Raw genomic sequence first — 15,171 nt, 5'->3', positions numbered from 1 at the left:
CCCACCAGCAAACGTTTTCAGTTGGTTGGTTGTTTTTTTCCCCCCTTTGTCTTACTGAATGTCTCAAAAAAATGCAAGGGAAAAGGCTGCCCTTTGTAACCCAGACATAGCAGGTCCTTTCTGCTGCCGACAATGGCGTGGGACATCTTAGGTCTGTCATGGGTCCATGCTGTCACAGTTGTGCTGCTTGGGAACACATCAGTAACCTTCCCTGGATCTGCATGTTCTGGCTGGCATGGCGCCAAGTCAGTCATCCCAGAAATACGTGTCTTTTCAGTGAAGAAATGAGCGGAGTCTTATAAAATGGAGGAAAAGCTGTATATGTGAACCAAGGTAAAGCATACTGTTCATACCTAATTAAGTTAAAGTTATTTAAACATACAGAAAAAAGACTTATTTTGGAAGCTTTTCCAAGACCTGTCATCAGAGCTTTCTGTTAAACCAATGTGAAAAAAAATATCATTCAGTTCCCTGTTATTTGCAAGGTTTCAGGTGTATTTTTCTGCTAAAAATCAAATGTAATAGTTTATTTATTTATTTAGTTAGTTCCCTAATTTAATTTCTTACAAGCTCTTGGACTGACAAAAAAAGATATTTTCTGCTCTATGGGAAATTTCATGTAGTTCAAATGTTCTTTTCCATTCAAAATGAATAAAAAAAATCAAGATAAAATTTTATGTTTTCTGAAAAAGACATTCAGAGGAAAAAAAAAGAGATTTGACAAGACTAGAAAATGTCGTTTTGATGCTGAGGCAAAAAAACATAGCATAACACAGAAACAATGTAAAAGCAAATTATAAACTTGAAACAAAACACTTCAGTACTAATGATATGAGAAAACAAAAAATGAGTCATTTCAATGCTTTTCTTTCAAAGTGTGTGTCACTGAATCAATATGCTGCTATGGAACATTTTTCAAATCTGACAAGAAAATATCTTCCAGTCCAATCCACTCTCCAAAGGTTTTGGACCAATTCTAACTCACTCCTCTCAACTGAAAGCCAATACCAGCGCTGTTACCCTTTATGTGATGATTATCACTAACATGTTGAATTTCAGAATGACTAAGGGATGAATTACAGTGTCCTAAAATGCACAGAGGACTTTCTAAAGATTTTTTTTTCAAGTACTTGGTTGACTTTGGTGTTTTACATGTGTTTAAACCTACATGAGCAAGGCGTGTTCAGAGCTCTCACAAATCTGACTAGAGGTTGACCTTCACCCTTGAGTGCCTACATACTGGTGGCGGTCTGGCTTCTGTTGTCACGTTCAGTAAAATCAGCAAGAAGAATAACAGTGACAGTAAGTCCTAGGAGAAGGTAAGTAAATAGACATCTATTTCTTCACTCTATTTTCTTAACAGCACTACTGTCCTCTCACTTTCTACAGAATTCAATTTCTTTGGTCATAAATTACAATAAACCACAACACCTATAGATGCAGAACACATTAAATGCTGGCATAAAACTTTCTGTGCTTGTAAACATGCTTATATGAAGTATTTGAATCTGTACAGGGAGTTGAACTGCTGAGAGAAAAGAATGACAGGTGCTACTCCAATTCATTCATCTAATAAGAAATGTATATAATCTGAATACATTTAATTATAATTTACTTTTATTCTTAAGGCTGGAGAGACTTGGTCTACCTGTACAATGGTATCAGTCTCTTACAAATAGTTTTCAAGGTTCAGAAAGGCAGTAAGAAAAGGAATTATAATATAAGGAATAAAAACACGGTAGCATGGTGTATCATCAAACATATCCAATATATGAAAGGAGGAAGGCAGGGAGCATAAAGTTAAAGAAAAGTAGATGTAGCCTTGTAGTCAGATTTTGGAGGATTTTGATGAATTCAACAACAGCAGTGAGAAGACTGAAGTTATTCAAGGGTTTGAGGTACAGGATCAATGCATACCAGAAAGTCTTTCAAATAGGTATAACAGAGCACATAGCAGCCCGCAGTGCCATACTGCTTCTTTCTCTGAACAAAAAATAGTGACATGTCTGTGTAGGCTCCTGGCTCAGATTATATCAGGCTTCTAGAAAATTCAGATCTGGATCTACGCCTTACAGCTGCTCTGCCTTTGGAAATCTATGGACCACACTGAGCATCACTGTAAAAGTAGTGATAAACTGTGCTTCAGCTCCAGATCCGAAATACAGGCTGTAAAAATGAGGGCTGGACCGTCCTTCAGCTTGCCAGTGCCCGAGCATGAGACATAATATATCACGTATCAAACTGAATGACCGAGGGGATGTATTCAGGAGAATTAAAATGCCCTTTAATTCACTGTTTAAAAAACAGAAATGAATTGTAACTGAATTTGTTTTGGTTTGTTTTCATTTGCAATCTCAAAATATAAGTGTAGGAATGCTAAGTTTGGGGAATATGAGGTTTAAATGTGATATTCCTTGAAATACAGAAAATACCTTCCCATTCTTACAGCACTGATCTTTTTATTGGCTGGGTTCTGATGAAACCAACTTTGGCATTTGAACTTAGATTTAACCAACAGATTGTTAACATGTTGCACTGCAAAGATTAGACAGTCATGTTTTATTCCTTAGTTCTATAGGGAACCCAAAAGAGCCATTTGTTAAACCATATTTCTGTTCAGCTGAAACTCTGGGATTTTCTGTGGGTCCTTTTGACCTCATTAAAAGTAGCAGGAGCTGGATGAGATTCAGCAAACAGGTAGAAAATTTTTACATTTACATTTTATGTGCATTTCTGTACTTTGAGCTGTAAAACTTTTCTCATTTTTATCCCAAATCTCCCTAATCTCTCGTTCTGCAAATAAACTCTTTCACTTTTAATCCTGTTCTTAATTGCTTGGAGGTACGTTGATCATCCTTCTTCTGTGTCAATTTTTGCACTCTTGGAAAAAGTGTTTTTATCTCAGAGAAGTCACATGGTTAAATCATGAATGGAATATTTGGATTTCTGCATCCTGCTGAGACTCATTCAGAATGCTGCTGCAAACCTCATTTTCCGTGTTCGCCACTTTGAGTATGTTCTTCCCTATAAAACCCTGGCCACTGGCTCCTTGCTCCCAAGCATGTCAAACATAAGTTGCTTTTCTCACTTTCAGTGCCCTCTCTGTCCTCTCTGCGGTTGATCTTTGTCTGGGATCGCCCAGCCTCCACCAATGAGTCCAGCGACTCATTCTGGATGTCATCTCCAAACACGTCGAGGAACAGGAAGTTATTGGAAGTGGTCAACATGGATTTACCAAGGGTAAATCATGCTTGACCAATCTGATAGCTTTCTATGATGTTATAACTGGTTGGCTGGATGAGGGGAAAGTTGTGGATGTCATCTACCTTGACTTTAGCAAGGCTTTTGACACTGTCTCCCATGACATCCTCATTAGGAAGCTGAGGAAGTATGGGCTAGATGAGGTGACAGTGAGGTGGATTGAGAGTTGGCTGCGGGACAGAACTCAGAGGGTTGTGATCAGCGGCACAGAGTCTAGTTGGAGGCCTGTAACCAGTGGTGTCCCCCAGGGGTCAATACTTGGTCCAATTTTGTTCAATATATTCATTAATGACCTGGATGAGGGGACAGAGTGTATCCTCAGCAAGTTTGCTGATGATACCAAACTGGGTGGGGTGGCTGACACCCCAGAGGGCCGTGCTGCCATCCAGCGTGACCTGGACAGACTGGAGAGCTGGGCAGAGAAGAACCTAATGAGGTTCAACAAAACCAAGTGCAAGGTCCTGCACCTGGGGAGGAAGAATGCTAGGCACCAGTACAGGTTAGGGGTGGACCTGCTGGGAAGCAGCTCGGAGGAGAAGGATCTGGGGGTCGTGGTAGACAGTAAATTATCCATGGCCCAGCAATGTGCCCTTGCTGCCAAAAAGGCCAATGGAATCCTGGGCTGCATAGGGAAGAGTGTGGCCAGTAGGTCGAGGGAGGTCATTCTCCCCCTCTACTCTGCACTGGTGAGGCCACAACTGGAATACTGTGTCCAGTTTTGGGCTCCCCAGTTCAAGAGGGACAGGGAACTGCTGGAGCGAGTCCAGCGAAGAGCAACTAAGATGATTAAGGGCTTGGAGCATCTGCCTTATGAGGAAAGGCTGAGAGAGCTGGGACTCTTTAGCCTGGAGAAGAGAAGGCTGAGGGGAGACCTTATTATGGCGTACAAGTATCTAAAGGGTGGGTTGAAGGAGGATGGAGCCAGGCTCTTTTCAATGGTTCCCAGTGACAGGACGAGGGGCAATGGGCACAAGTTAGAACACAGGAAGTTCCGTTCAAATACACGGAAACAGTTCTTTACGGTGAGGGTGACAGAGCACTGGAACAGGCTGCCCAGGGAGGTTGTGGAGTCCCCTTCCCTGGAGATTTTCAAGACCCGCCTGGATGCAGTCCTGAGTAATGTGCTCTAGGCAATCCTGCTTTAGCAGGGGAGTTGGACTAGATGATCTCTAGAGGTCCCTTCCAACTCTGATGATTCTGTGATTCTGTGATTTCCCTTGGTGTCTTCTACCTCCCTGCTTGGAACCAGCTCAATGTCAGGACCCTGCCGTAAATACCTGCCCAAGTGGCCTATCACCTTCCTTCAGGTTCTTGTTTCTGTTGTCACTTGACATGAAACTACCATTTCTTTCTGAAGTCTGCAACCTCTGCCAGTCAAACTGAGATGTCGCACTGCTTCATCAGCGTCGGCCTCTATTTATTTGCTTTTTCTTGTTAGAATCACTTAGATCGCGGATAGCTGGGATGTAGATTCTCTTTTTGCCCTGTGTTTAAGTAACACCTTAAAAAATGCTGTTCCACCCGTGCCTCTGCCTTTCACACAGCATGGGAAAAATAAGATGACAGCAGCGGAGGCAAAAAGATTCATTTAACAAAGTGGTAAGTGTTAAAAATATGCTTCTGCTCCCGGTGACTTTGAAAACTTGACTTTTTCCACTAATGTCAGTTGAGCCAGCGTGTCACAACACACTTTGCTTGCCTTGGGTTTTGTTTCTGCTTTGTGTTAAGACGCATTTGTAGAACACCCTCACTAGGAGGAAAAATTACGAGGAATTTGAGTTCTGGTGGGGACACTTGTCTGTAAGAAAGCAAGCACTAACGCACCTAGTCTTCAAAGGTCCAAAGGCAATCGATACCAAAGGATTGGATTAGCCTCTTCTGACCTGAAGATGGTCGTTGAGTGGAGTTACTCATCTGGATCAACTCGCACACCTATTTAGGAACTTTACTGAATTGTGGCTTTAGATAATAAAAAAATATCTGACCGGTGCCAGAGGGGAAGCCAAATCCAATCCTTCTAAAATCCCTTGTGTTCGGAGGCCATTACATGTCTCCTTTTAAAGATGTATTTTATATTCTTTGCTGTGCCTCTTGGTGTTCAGAGGTGGCTTGTAGCAGCTCTCCCGTGGCATGGAACTGATTACACTGAAAATCAAGTCAGATAAGTCTGCAAACCTCTCACTTTCTGTAGTGCTCCAGCTGGGCAGAAAATCAATGTACTTTGCAAGAGCAGTGACACCCATTTGGATTAAGTAAGTATGTTCAAATCTGCAAATGAAAAGTGCTCGATGTTAAAATTTTTACCTTGCTGTGAACTAAGTGTATGTGAAGGGGTGGAGACTTTTTCGTGCTTGATAGAAATGAACGGAGAAAAAATTATTCTGGATTTTTTTTTATTCTCTTTATTTGGTTGATTTTACAGTTTTATTACGCATATCTTACAAAATTTTGTCTTCGTTTCATAATAATACCTGCTTGGCACTGTCTATGGATAGCTTATATTAAAAAATGAAAAAACCCTCACAAGTCACTGGAGGTGGCTTCACTGGCTTATGGATTCGTGTATTTTCTGTCACAGAGGTAAATGTAGCCATCATTTTACTAGGCAGGGATCAGCAAAGTAAATACAAAGGTTTAAACAATGAAGTTCATACCTGGGGCACAGGTGAAGTCAATTATCTATTCAGATTTCACCCATATCTCCTTGTGCTTATTTTCCTGCTGTTTAAATAAGTTGTTTATACTGTTGACTATTGTTTGTTTTTTCAGGATAGTACAACCAGGTTGTGGAGAATAATTTCCTTTTTTTTTGTCCTAAGGTAATGGTTATTACTTTCTATATAGACACCTTCATTTAATAATGACCTCATCTGTCAACACCAATCAGCTTTATATCTATCTTTTTATCAATACCCCAAGAATTAAATAATGGCTTGCCTTTTGTTGCAAAAATAGATTTTTATTTCTCTCCAGCATTTCTCAATAAATTCAATCTCTTTAATTGGGATCCTGAGAAACACCTTTAGCATTGTTATTTTTTTTTTTTAATGCAGCTGCTGAAGAAGAGAATGTATCCAGTTAGGTAAACTAAAGGACACAGCCCTGTTTTCTTATCAGAATAAATCTGGAACATCACTAATATATTCATCATCATGCAGAAATTGTCAGGCAGTCTATGAAATACTTGTGACCACCGAGGGCAAGTATCATCTTTGCAATTGTTAAGTCTAAAATGAGGGAATTTAAGACTCAAAATTTCTAGTGTCTGAAGTTAAGAAACCAAATATGAATGTAGGAATTGATATAAAGTCATGGTTTTCAAAGTCATATGGAAGAGGTTAAACTCCCAACATCAAAATCCCTCACTCCTGTAATTCTCAGAGAATACATTTGTGTCTTTCCTGCTGGTAAATCCAAGAAGTTGTCTAACTTCAATATTTCTTCACTTTACCATACACCCTTGCCCAGTTTTGGGGCTATTATGAGAAAAATAACATAGGTGTCTTAGAATTTATGATGCAAAAAATTGTCATTAAACAAGTCTGCATATCATCTTTCAGGCCAACCTTTGAATTTCTTTTGTATGAATTTTGACAGATGGTCTAGATCAAAATTAAAACTACAAAACTGAGTAACATGGTGACTAATGTCTTCCTGTGTGAAAACCCTGATTAAATGGGAAATTTTAATTGATTTTTGTGTGTAGTGTTGTTAATCTGGGGAACTCCACAACTGAATTAACATTTTCCACCCTACAGAAACAAGAAGGAATTAAAGCTATTATAATCTGGTTTTCATTCTTTTACAATAGCCGTCATGGCCCGGCACTGAATACAACAATAAAGCTGAAGGAAAAGTAATTAGAACAATCTATTTGGGAAATTAGTCCTTTTCTCTGTTCATGATTTGCAAATCAGCAGATTGCGATTCTTGCACATGTCTTTGTATGTCTGACATTCTTAGGTTTTAGGAACCTATTTGATCTGTGGCTCATTCAAGATCTCTTTGTGGGAAACCTTCCACCAATGAGTGCTGTTCAAACCGAGCTATTCAGATTTTATGATTAAGTTGTCTCATACCCGTGACTGGGTGACTTCATGTCTAAAATAACATCTCCCTGCACCCCTGAGATAATTTTTTTTTTGCAATGGTGAACTGTGATTTAGGGACTATAAAAGACTTTGTAGGCAACTACATTTCACAGTTCCCAATCTTTCATATAAAACAGAAATCAGATTCTCCCACTGTTGGTAAAAAGTAAGTAAAAAAAGAAACCAAGAAAAGTCAAGTTGAAATGTCATTGCTAACACAGTACAGTGATAGAAACCAGGTCTTTATTAGCCTGTGTCCTGCCATGCCCACTGTACTGACATCTCAGGAAAGAGATCTACATTATCAGGGAGAAATCAATGAAACTTACTGCTCAGTATGCGGTACCTGTCAATAGTGCAAATAAAACCTGTGTCAGGCTGTGTTGAAAGGGTAGCAAAATAAAAATAATGAAGAAAAGTCAGCTGAATGTTGAAGGTGTACACTGAGATTTTGGGATTCCTAGATTAAATTTCCAGCTCAGCCACAAACTTCCTCCGCGAGCTGTACTTTTTAATCGAAAGAATGATTTATGAACATTAAGTTGGACTTAGGTGGGATTTTGATTGTGTAAATCCAACTTTGATCCTTAAAGCCATTTCTTGGTCTCATGGGTGTGTGGAAGATATTGTTATTTTTAGGAGGAAAGGTCCCTTGGGTCTTAGAGCTGTTTTTGAGCTAATGTCCAGCATGGCACCAGCTTATGCTCCAACATCGACAGGATGCCCATTGCCTTAGTACTGCTTGGCATCTCATGAAATAAAGAGTAATTAACAGAAGTAATAAAACAAAATTATAGAATCATAAAATGGATAGAATTGGAAGGAACCTTAACAATCATCTAGTTCCAACCCCACTGCCATGAGCAGGGACACCTCCCACTAGACCAGGTTGCTCAAAGCCCCTTCCAGCCTGGCCTTGAACACTTCCAGGGATGGGGCAGCCACAGCTTCCCTGGGCAACCTGTGCCAGTGCCTCACCACCATCACAGTAAAGAATTTCTTCCTCATATCTAATCTAAATCTCCCCTCTTTCAGTTTAAAACCATTACCCCTTGTCCTATTGCTCCACTCCCTGATCGAGTCCCTCCCGAGCTCTCCTGTAGGCCCCCTTTAGGTACTAGAAGGGGCTATAAGGTCTCCCTGGAGCCTTCTCTTCTCCAGGCTGAACAACCCCAATTCTCTCAGCCTGTCCTCACGGGAGAGGTGCTCCAGCCCTTCAATCATCTTCATGGCCCTCCTCTGGACTCTCTCGATGAAACCCGAAAAACCACATCTTTCTGGGAAAAAATGGTTTTGCCACTGTTTTGCAAAAATGACAATATATTGTGGCAGTTTTTGCTAAAATCAGTACAATTTAATGAAAAAGATCAGATCAAAATGACATTTCCTGAAATGACTCATGGCTGAAATAAAACCTAATGAAATCTTTCAAATTAGCTAGTCTTCTATCTTAAGTACACAAGTAATCATCATTACCATATAGATTTCAGGTAACTTTTAGTATATTAACTTTCTCATTGCTCCTGTGAGGTAAAGCCATATGATTAACCACGTTTCAGAAAAGAAGCATCAAATTTTGGATTACAACATTTTTAAAAGTGTTAAGATGCCTATGGAGGTAGAGTAGCATCAAATTTTTCAAATGTAGAGAGGAGGGAGGTACCGAGGCACCATCTATTTATTTCTTTAGAGATCTGAATACTTTTAAAATTGTGGTTGTCATCATTTTGGAAAGAGCAAGGATTGCAATTCAAGCCTCTTTCCTTCCAAGCTCACCCACTGTTCCACCAGACCAGGCAGCATGAGTTGAACATGAGCTGCTCACACGAGACCTTCAGTCACACTGGTTTATACAGCAGAAGAAATAAATTCACTTACTTGTGCAAGTCTTGTTGTATTTAGGGTTCTCTTGAGGAAACCCTTCCAACCGGCACTGGAACCTGTGCTGCCAAAATTCCTGAAACCATGGATTTCGGTGATTGGTTTCTGGCCGAAGCTGTAGGTAGTAATCATCAAACCATTTCACATCAGGAGACTGGAGCTTGATCGTTATTCCACCGACAGCTTCACGCTGATACCCTTCTGTCACATCGTACCTGTCTGCCCAGCCATCACTGCGGGCATAAATGAAAAAGAGACAACATGAATCATTCAAAGGAATAAGAAAAGAACTTTCTTAAAAATGAAATTCGGAGCCTAAGAGCACACACCCACACCTGTGATTCTGTGTGGAGGTTAGTAAAACATCTGTAATACTTCTAGTAGAAGAATTCAGTGTTTTCTTTTTCCTTACATTTGCTTGTCATTGGCACCTTCTACTTAGATGATATATTCTTCATCCTCCACTTCAGGTAATTGAAACAACATTGAAAATCTCAGATCCTGAAATCTGCCTTGTATAAGCACACCTCTGCATCATGCTAAGCCTCACTGGGCTCTGGGGAGAAAACCTTGGATTCAGTGTTTTACTGACACTGGGATGATCCTACTACCTGCAAGGAGATGACCTTGAGGACAGGAGCTCTTACAGTGTGAAGGGCAGGACTGTGTTGCAGACCGTGCCTATACCGCACAACGGAGCATGACACAAAGAGCCAGAAGCAAATTTTCAGCGGGCTGACGCTGCTCGAGCAGAAAGACCGGCTCAGAGCTCAGATGCTGAGACAGTATGGCATTGCCTCTGAAGCAATAAATCCTCTCTGCAGACATGACTAATGAAGCTGGGGAGAGCATCCTGCAGGCCCATGTGTTGCTTCTGTTTCTTGGTTGCTGGCGGCTGGGGTATTATGAACTTGTGTGACACTGTCCCCCCCACAGAATTTTAGTCCCTTTCTCTTAACCTTTCTGCTTGCAACACTCTGACCATAAGTAGCCAGAAGTGATTGAAAACCCAAATTAAAATGTCACAAACTTCTCAGGGTAATTTCCCTTCCTCGGTTTCACAATGGATTTTCTTGGAAGTGCTGACATTTACAAAGTTGCACTCAACTCCTCTAAAAATGTACATATCTCATTAGAGCATTTCCAATTTCTGCTGTTTTATCGTGAACATGATATTTCAGTTCTTCAAAAGCCTCAGGTCTTACAGTTAGAGAATTGTAGACGAAACTCAGATTGGGATTTTTACCCCTCTAAAAGGCACTGATGTTAATCACCGTAGAGAGCACCTTTAAATCCTAACAGTCGAATAACTGAAGGATAAAAAATAAGCTTAATTTGTCTGAGTTTAAAACTTTATGTGTCGTTTAAAGCTAGCCTTAACTATTTAAAGTTGGCCACAGTACAACTGATGCAGGTGACCTTTAACTTTATGTTGTTCTATTTTGATCATTCGCTGCCTGGCTTAAACTTTGCTCCAGTACCGCAGAGCATGCAGGAAGGCTGCTGCAGTCACCGCGTCCCCAACACATTCCTTCTTCTCTACACGGCGACTCAGCTGTCCTCACACCGTGCAGAAGTCAAGACCTTAGACAGTAACTCCTTCTGCACAAGACACTGTTTTCACTGAAGCCTGGACTAGGTCTTATTAGCACAGCTGCAACGTCAGTAAATAGCAGCTTCACCAGTGGCAAAAACAATATTCCGTGTCTGGAATGAGAATGAAAATGAAGGGACTATTAAACATGCTTCAGATTTCAAATGCACAAATGAGTAAAATATACATTCGCGAAAGGAGAAAGTTGAGCACTGGTGTCGAGCTGAAATACAGCACTTGGAAAATTTACCTTCAAGCTTAGATCCAATGAGGGATGAACACGGGAGTTAATGTTCCCAACTGCACTTGGGAGGCTCAGTACAGGCAAACACTCCCCACATTCCACCAGGATTATTTACTGGACAACAAGTTAGAACCGTTTATTGGTTGTTTTGTCATAAGAAACGCAGAAGGTTTTTTAAAATTATGAGTGACTTAACCTTTTCTTTGAAACATTCATCGTAATCTTTGGCAAGTTTTTAAGCAGTTTTATCTATCCTCATAAAACCTGACAGATTTTATGAGTGCAGGAAGTCATAAGTTTTCTGTAGTGGCGTTTTTTTTTAACTGAATAATAGAATTTAAGAGAATTAGAGCTGTGCTGTCAGTATCCCAGCTTTATGAATTATCTCATAAACAACTTAGAACAAAACCTGTTTTCTTGTAATTAATTTCTTTATCATTTTTCAGAGGAACTGGTTTGTAGATCTAATCCAGCAGAGTACTATAAAATTTATAGTGTTACTTTATGAATAGTTATCCTCTGTAAGAAGACTTGCAACAGAGATACCATTTTATAACTTTAAGTTATTCAAAAAGATAGAAATAACAACTTCATATTACATAACCCTTCTTCTCAACTTTTCCGCAGTAGGATTTCTTAATTCAAGAGACCTGCTTTTCATTCAAATAAGTATTTCAGTTTAGCTCCTGGGGCAAAAGGCTTTTAGGAGTGTTATGTAGATGATATATCCAAAGTGTGTATTGCAGAGACAACAATGTAGAGATAACAAAGCCTCAGACAGACAAGGTTGCAAAGCAAAAGGTAAACTAATATCTAAAGGCCAGTGAAAGTGGAGTAGGAAAACAGGCTTGCATGAGTATAAAAAAGCACCAGTAGTGTGTGGTATTTAAATTGTGCACCCACAGTAGAGCAACGCTTATGGGATGCTGATGACAGGGTGATACAGATGTATTTGGGATATTAGACCTGTGACATCATCTGACCTCAGTAAGGTGTGTGAAGATGAGGGAGAAGGGGACAGAGAGGGAGATAACTGCTTACTGTCATAGTCCTGCCTGTCCCGCCTTAGACCTTCTTTCTTCTCCTAATGACTTAATTTGCTGTAGTAGCTGGTGGTATCATTGCACTCCATTGGTAGTTGCATTATGAAAGGTTCAAAATGGCATTATCCATTGCTGAAATCTACTGGTTCAACTGAAGAAAGGTGCTCTGGCACCAGAAATTGGCTGTGACAAGGAGCTCCAAATGAAGTCCACTATGACCTCCACTCTCACCCTCAGAAGTGGTGAGGTGCATAGATTACCACTAACTCAGTACAGGACTGTGTGCTGATGAAAGACATGGTACTTTATGCTAGCAGTGGGGTGTATAGGATATTTAGATGAACAAGTGGTTAAGAACAGCTTCCTCACAGGTAGTAAAATAATTCCAGGTGAACAGTATTCCAGTCATGATTATGAAAGAGTCCAAACACATTAAATGGGACATGGATATTCTTAGCCTATCACTACACAAGCTCAATTTTTCTCCCTTGGATGGACACTGTGCTTTCCAGTTTTATTCCGGTTAGGCGATAAGGTGATTTTGATTATTAGAAATAGATGGTGTTGCTTCTTAACCGTAGGGAAAATATTCTTAAAGTGATCCCACCAAGACAGAGTAGCATGTGAAGAAACCTTGCTGTGAAAGAACGGAGTAGTTGCACAGCTGCAACACCAAAAGTAAAAGTCCCTTGCTGAGATATCTGTCAGTTGTACGCAGTAACGCATATATCTCATTCATCAGCTTGCTAGAGTAGAAAGCTGTCAACAAAATAAGAGGACTATGACATGTGTAGATCTAGCTGCCCTCAATATTGCACTCACATTCAACACAGTGGGGAATTGTCTTTCAGGATCACGATGTGTTTTCCCCTCATCTAATTCCTTTGTGTTTATATTCTTGGCTGTCAGAATAATGTCTGCTGAGTTTTCCTTAAAGGCTGGTGGTGTGATACAGGATAATAACACTATTGTATCAAATAAAATATATCATTGTTAATGACGTTTCTAAAAACAAAAAAAAAGAAGGAAAAGATGCCATTTAAGAAAATTCTTGTGCACCAAAGAAAATAAGAATCACAAAAGAAAGGAAAAAGAGGAAAATGGCTAAATGGCTTTTACTGTTGCAGTACTAGCAAGAGATGAACTTGAAATAGGAGGTCCATTATCATAATGTTCTTTATCTGTTATCAGATCTTATTTGTGTGTGTACGTTGTCCCAGCTACTGGTTTTTGAAGGGTATGCCAGGGTGATGGAGATTTTAGTGAAAAAATAGCCTTCAGCAAACACAGTGGAAGAGTTCTGCTCATTTGTTAAAGGCCTGCTTAGTTTACTCAGTAAATCATGACAGTTTTATATCACACATAGGCTCCAATAAATGATACGGCAGAGCCACCAACATTTACAAAATTTATTAATGAATAAATATAAAAATTAATGAATAAATGTAAATACAATAAAATAATTCAATGTTTTAGGTCACTACTTTACATATAATTACTTATAGACATCTGAACAGAAAAGCAGAGGCAAACGAGACCCTATTTAAATGACTGGGTTGCACAGCTGTGATCATGGATTGTGAACACCCCGCTCGCTTCCTCCCCACAACCCTAACGGTAGAGAGTAAGTCTTCGGACTCCTCCAGCTGAGTGTACCTGAACAAGTAGGACTTTCACTGTAGGATCAGAATGTATTGTTATACTGCATGTACATAGAAGACAGAGGTGCAGACTTTTTAGGATTATGTTTGCTGTGATGAAATGTAAAAAACTTGAATGTGGCTTTCTGGATTTTCAGTGTTTTGTCCTTTCCCATCTTTCCCATCTTCCATGTGAAACAGCCAGCACTACTAAGAGCTTCCCCAGATGGGTGGCACTGTTGTGCTGGCTTCAATCCCCTTTGCCTGTCATACACAGGGATTGTGGGAGGAAGGAAAAGCAATCTTTGACAATAAAGTGAGGATACCCCAAGAACGATAAGATGTAGGACTGCATCTGTTGTAAAGAAATCTCCACCTGTTTGAATGAAGTGAGCTTTTTCTTCTGGAAAGAATCACCATGGAGGGAGGAGAACATTCAGGTGAAGAGCAACACAGGAGCAAGATCATGCTTGAAGCGTTATGAAGAGGTCATCAGAAAGACACTTAATAACTACAAAAACCCTTCAATACGCATGATGATGATGGCTGCTTTGGGCTCATACAGTCCAGTCAAGAAATTGCTAGCCCTCCTAAAAAACATTTACAGAAAGGTGAAGAAGAAAAGTTAGTCAGTTCTTGTCAACAATGATGTAAGCATTTAATTCCACAAAACATCTTCAAAAAGACAAGATGGATATTGATCCAAGAATGCTCCACATCTTCTAGATAAGTAGCATGACTATCAACAGCATGTAGTATGCTACTGATGTCAATCTGCTGTCAGGGATAACAGGGATTCGAAGAGCTGATTGTCACCTTCTACAGGACTAGCAAATGATCAGAGTTGCATATCACTGAAAAATAGGACAAAGAAAGAGAACTACTGTCAGCTTAAACTAGATAAGAGAATGTGGAAACCTTTAATTTCGTGGTAAGATTTGTGTGAGGCAACAATTGCTCAGAAGGGATCATTAGACTCACATAAACAGATAATATAAAAGAAATTTAATGCGTTCAGGTAAAGCAAGCAAATGGAGTAGGAAGGAGATGTTGCCTCATGTGTCAAGGTTTCAGTCACATGTTCAGAGATGCAGAACACGGAAGGAATTAGGGCTATTGACTACTGGTCATGATTACAGGTGCAAGCATACGGTCCCTCCTGTGATAAGTGTCTGAATAATGCCATCAGATCTGGAAGATGATGTGGAAAAAGCTTTTTGTGAGACGCTACCAGAGCATTCTCCAAAGCACAGGACTTACTGACAATGAGGGGTAGGAGAAGAATGCAGTAGTTTGTCTGTCGAGTTCTTGGAAAGCCTAGATGACAGTACTTGGATACAAGCTGTACCTAGTGACAAGAGAAAGGAGGCTCTTCTGTAGGTGTTTAATCAGTAGGTGGGGACTGCTTGAGAAGGTT

The 15,171-nt window shown here is 40.0% G+C and overlaps 1 protein-coding gene across 3 annotated transcripts in view; it reads right to left on the bottom strand.

The window, feature by feature from the left end:
* The window catches only part of GRM5 (glutamate metabotropic receptor 5), a gene marked incomplete at both ends in the record, with an annotated part of 275,944 nt that overhangs the window by 51,339 nt on the left and 209,434 nt on the right, over window positions 1–15,171 (bottom strand). For all 3 annotated transcript variants that reach the window (XM_082490598.1, XM_082490596.1, XM_082490597.1), the window contains one exon: window positions 9,231–9,466. In XM_082490598.1, the coding sequence (XP_082346724.1) occupies window positions 9,231–9,466 (236 nt within the window). The remainder of the gene's footprint in view (window positions 1–9,230; window positions 9,467–15,171) is intronic.

This window comes from Vanellus vanellus (genome assembly GCF_965231255.1).
Source record: "Vanellus vanellus genome assembly, chromosome: 1".
Lineage (NCBI taxonomy): Eukaryota > Metazoa > Chordata > Aves > Charadriiformes > Charadriidae > Vanellus > Vanellus vanellus.
Note: the sequence above shows the minus strand (reverse complement) of the source record. Positions and strands in the feature narration are given on the sequence as shown.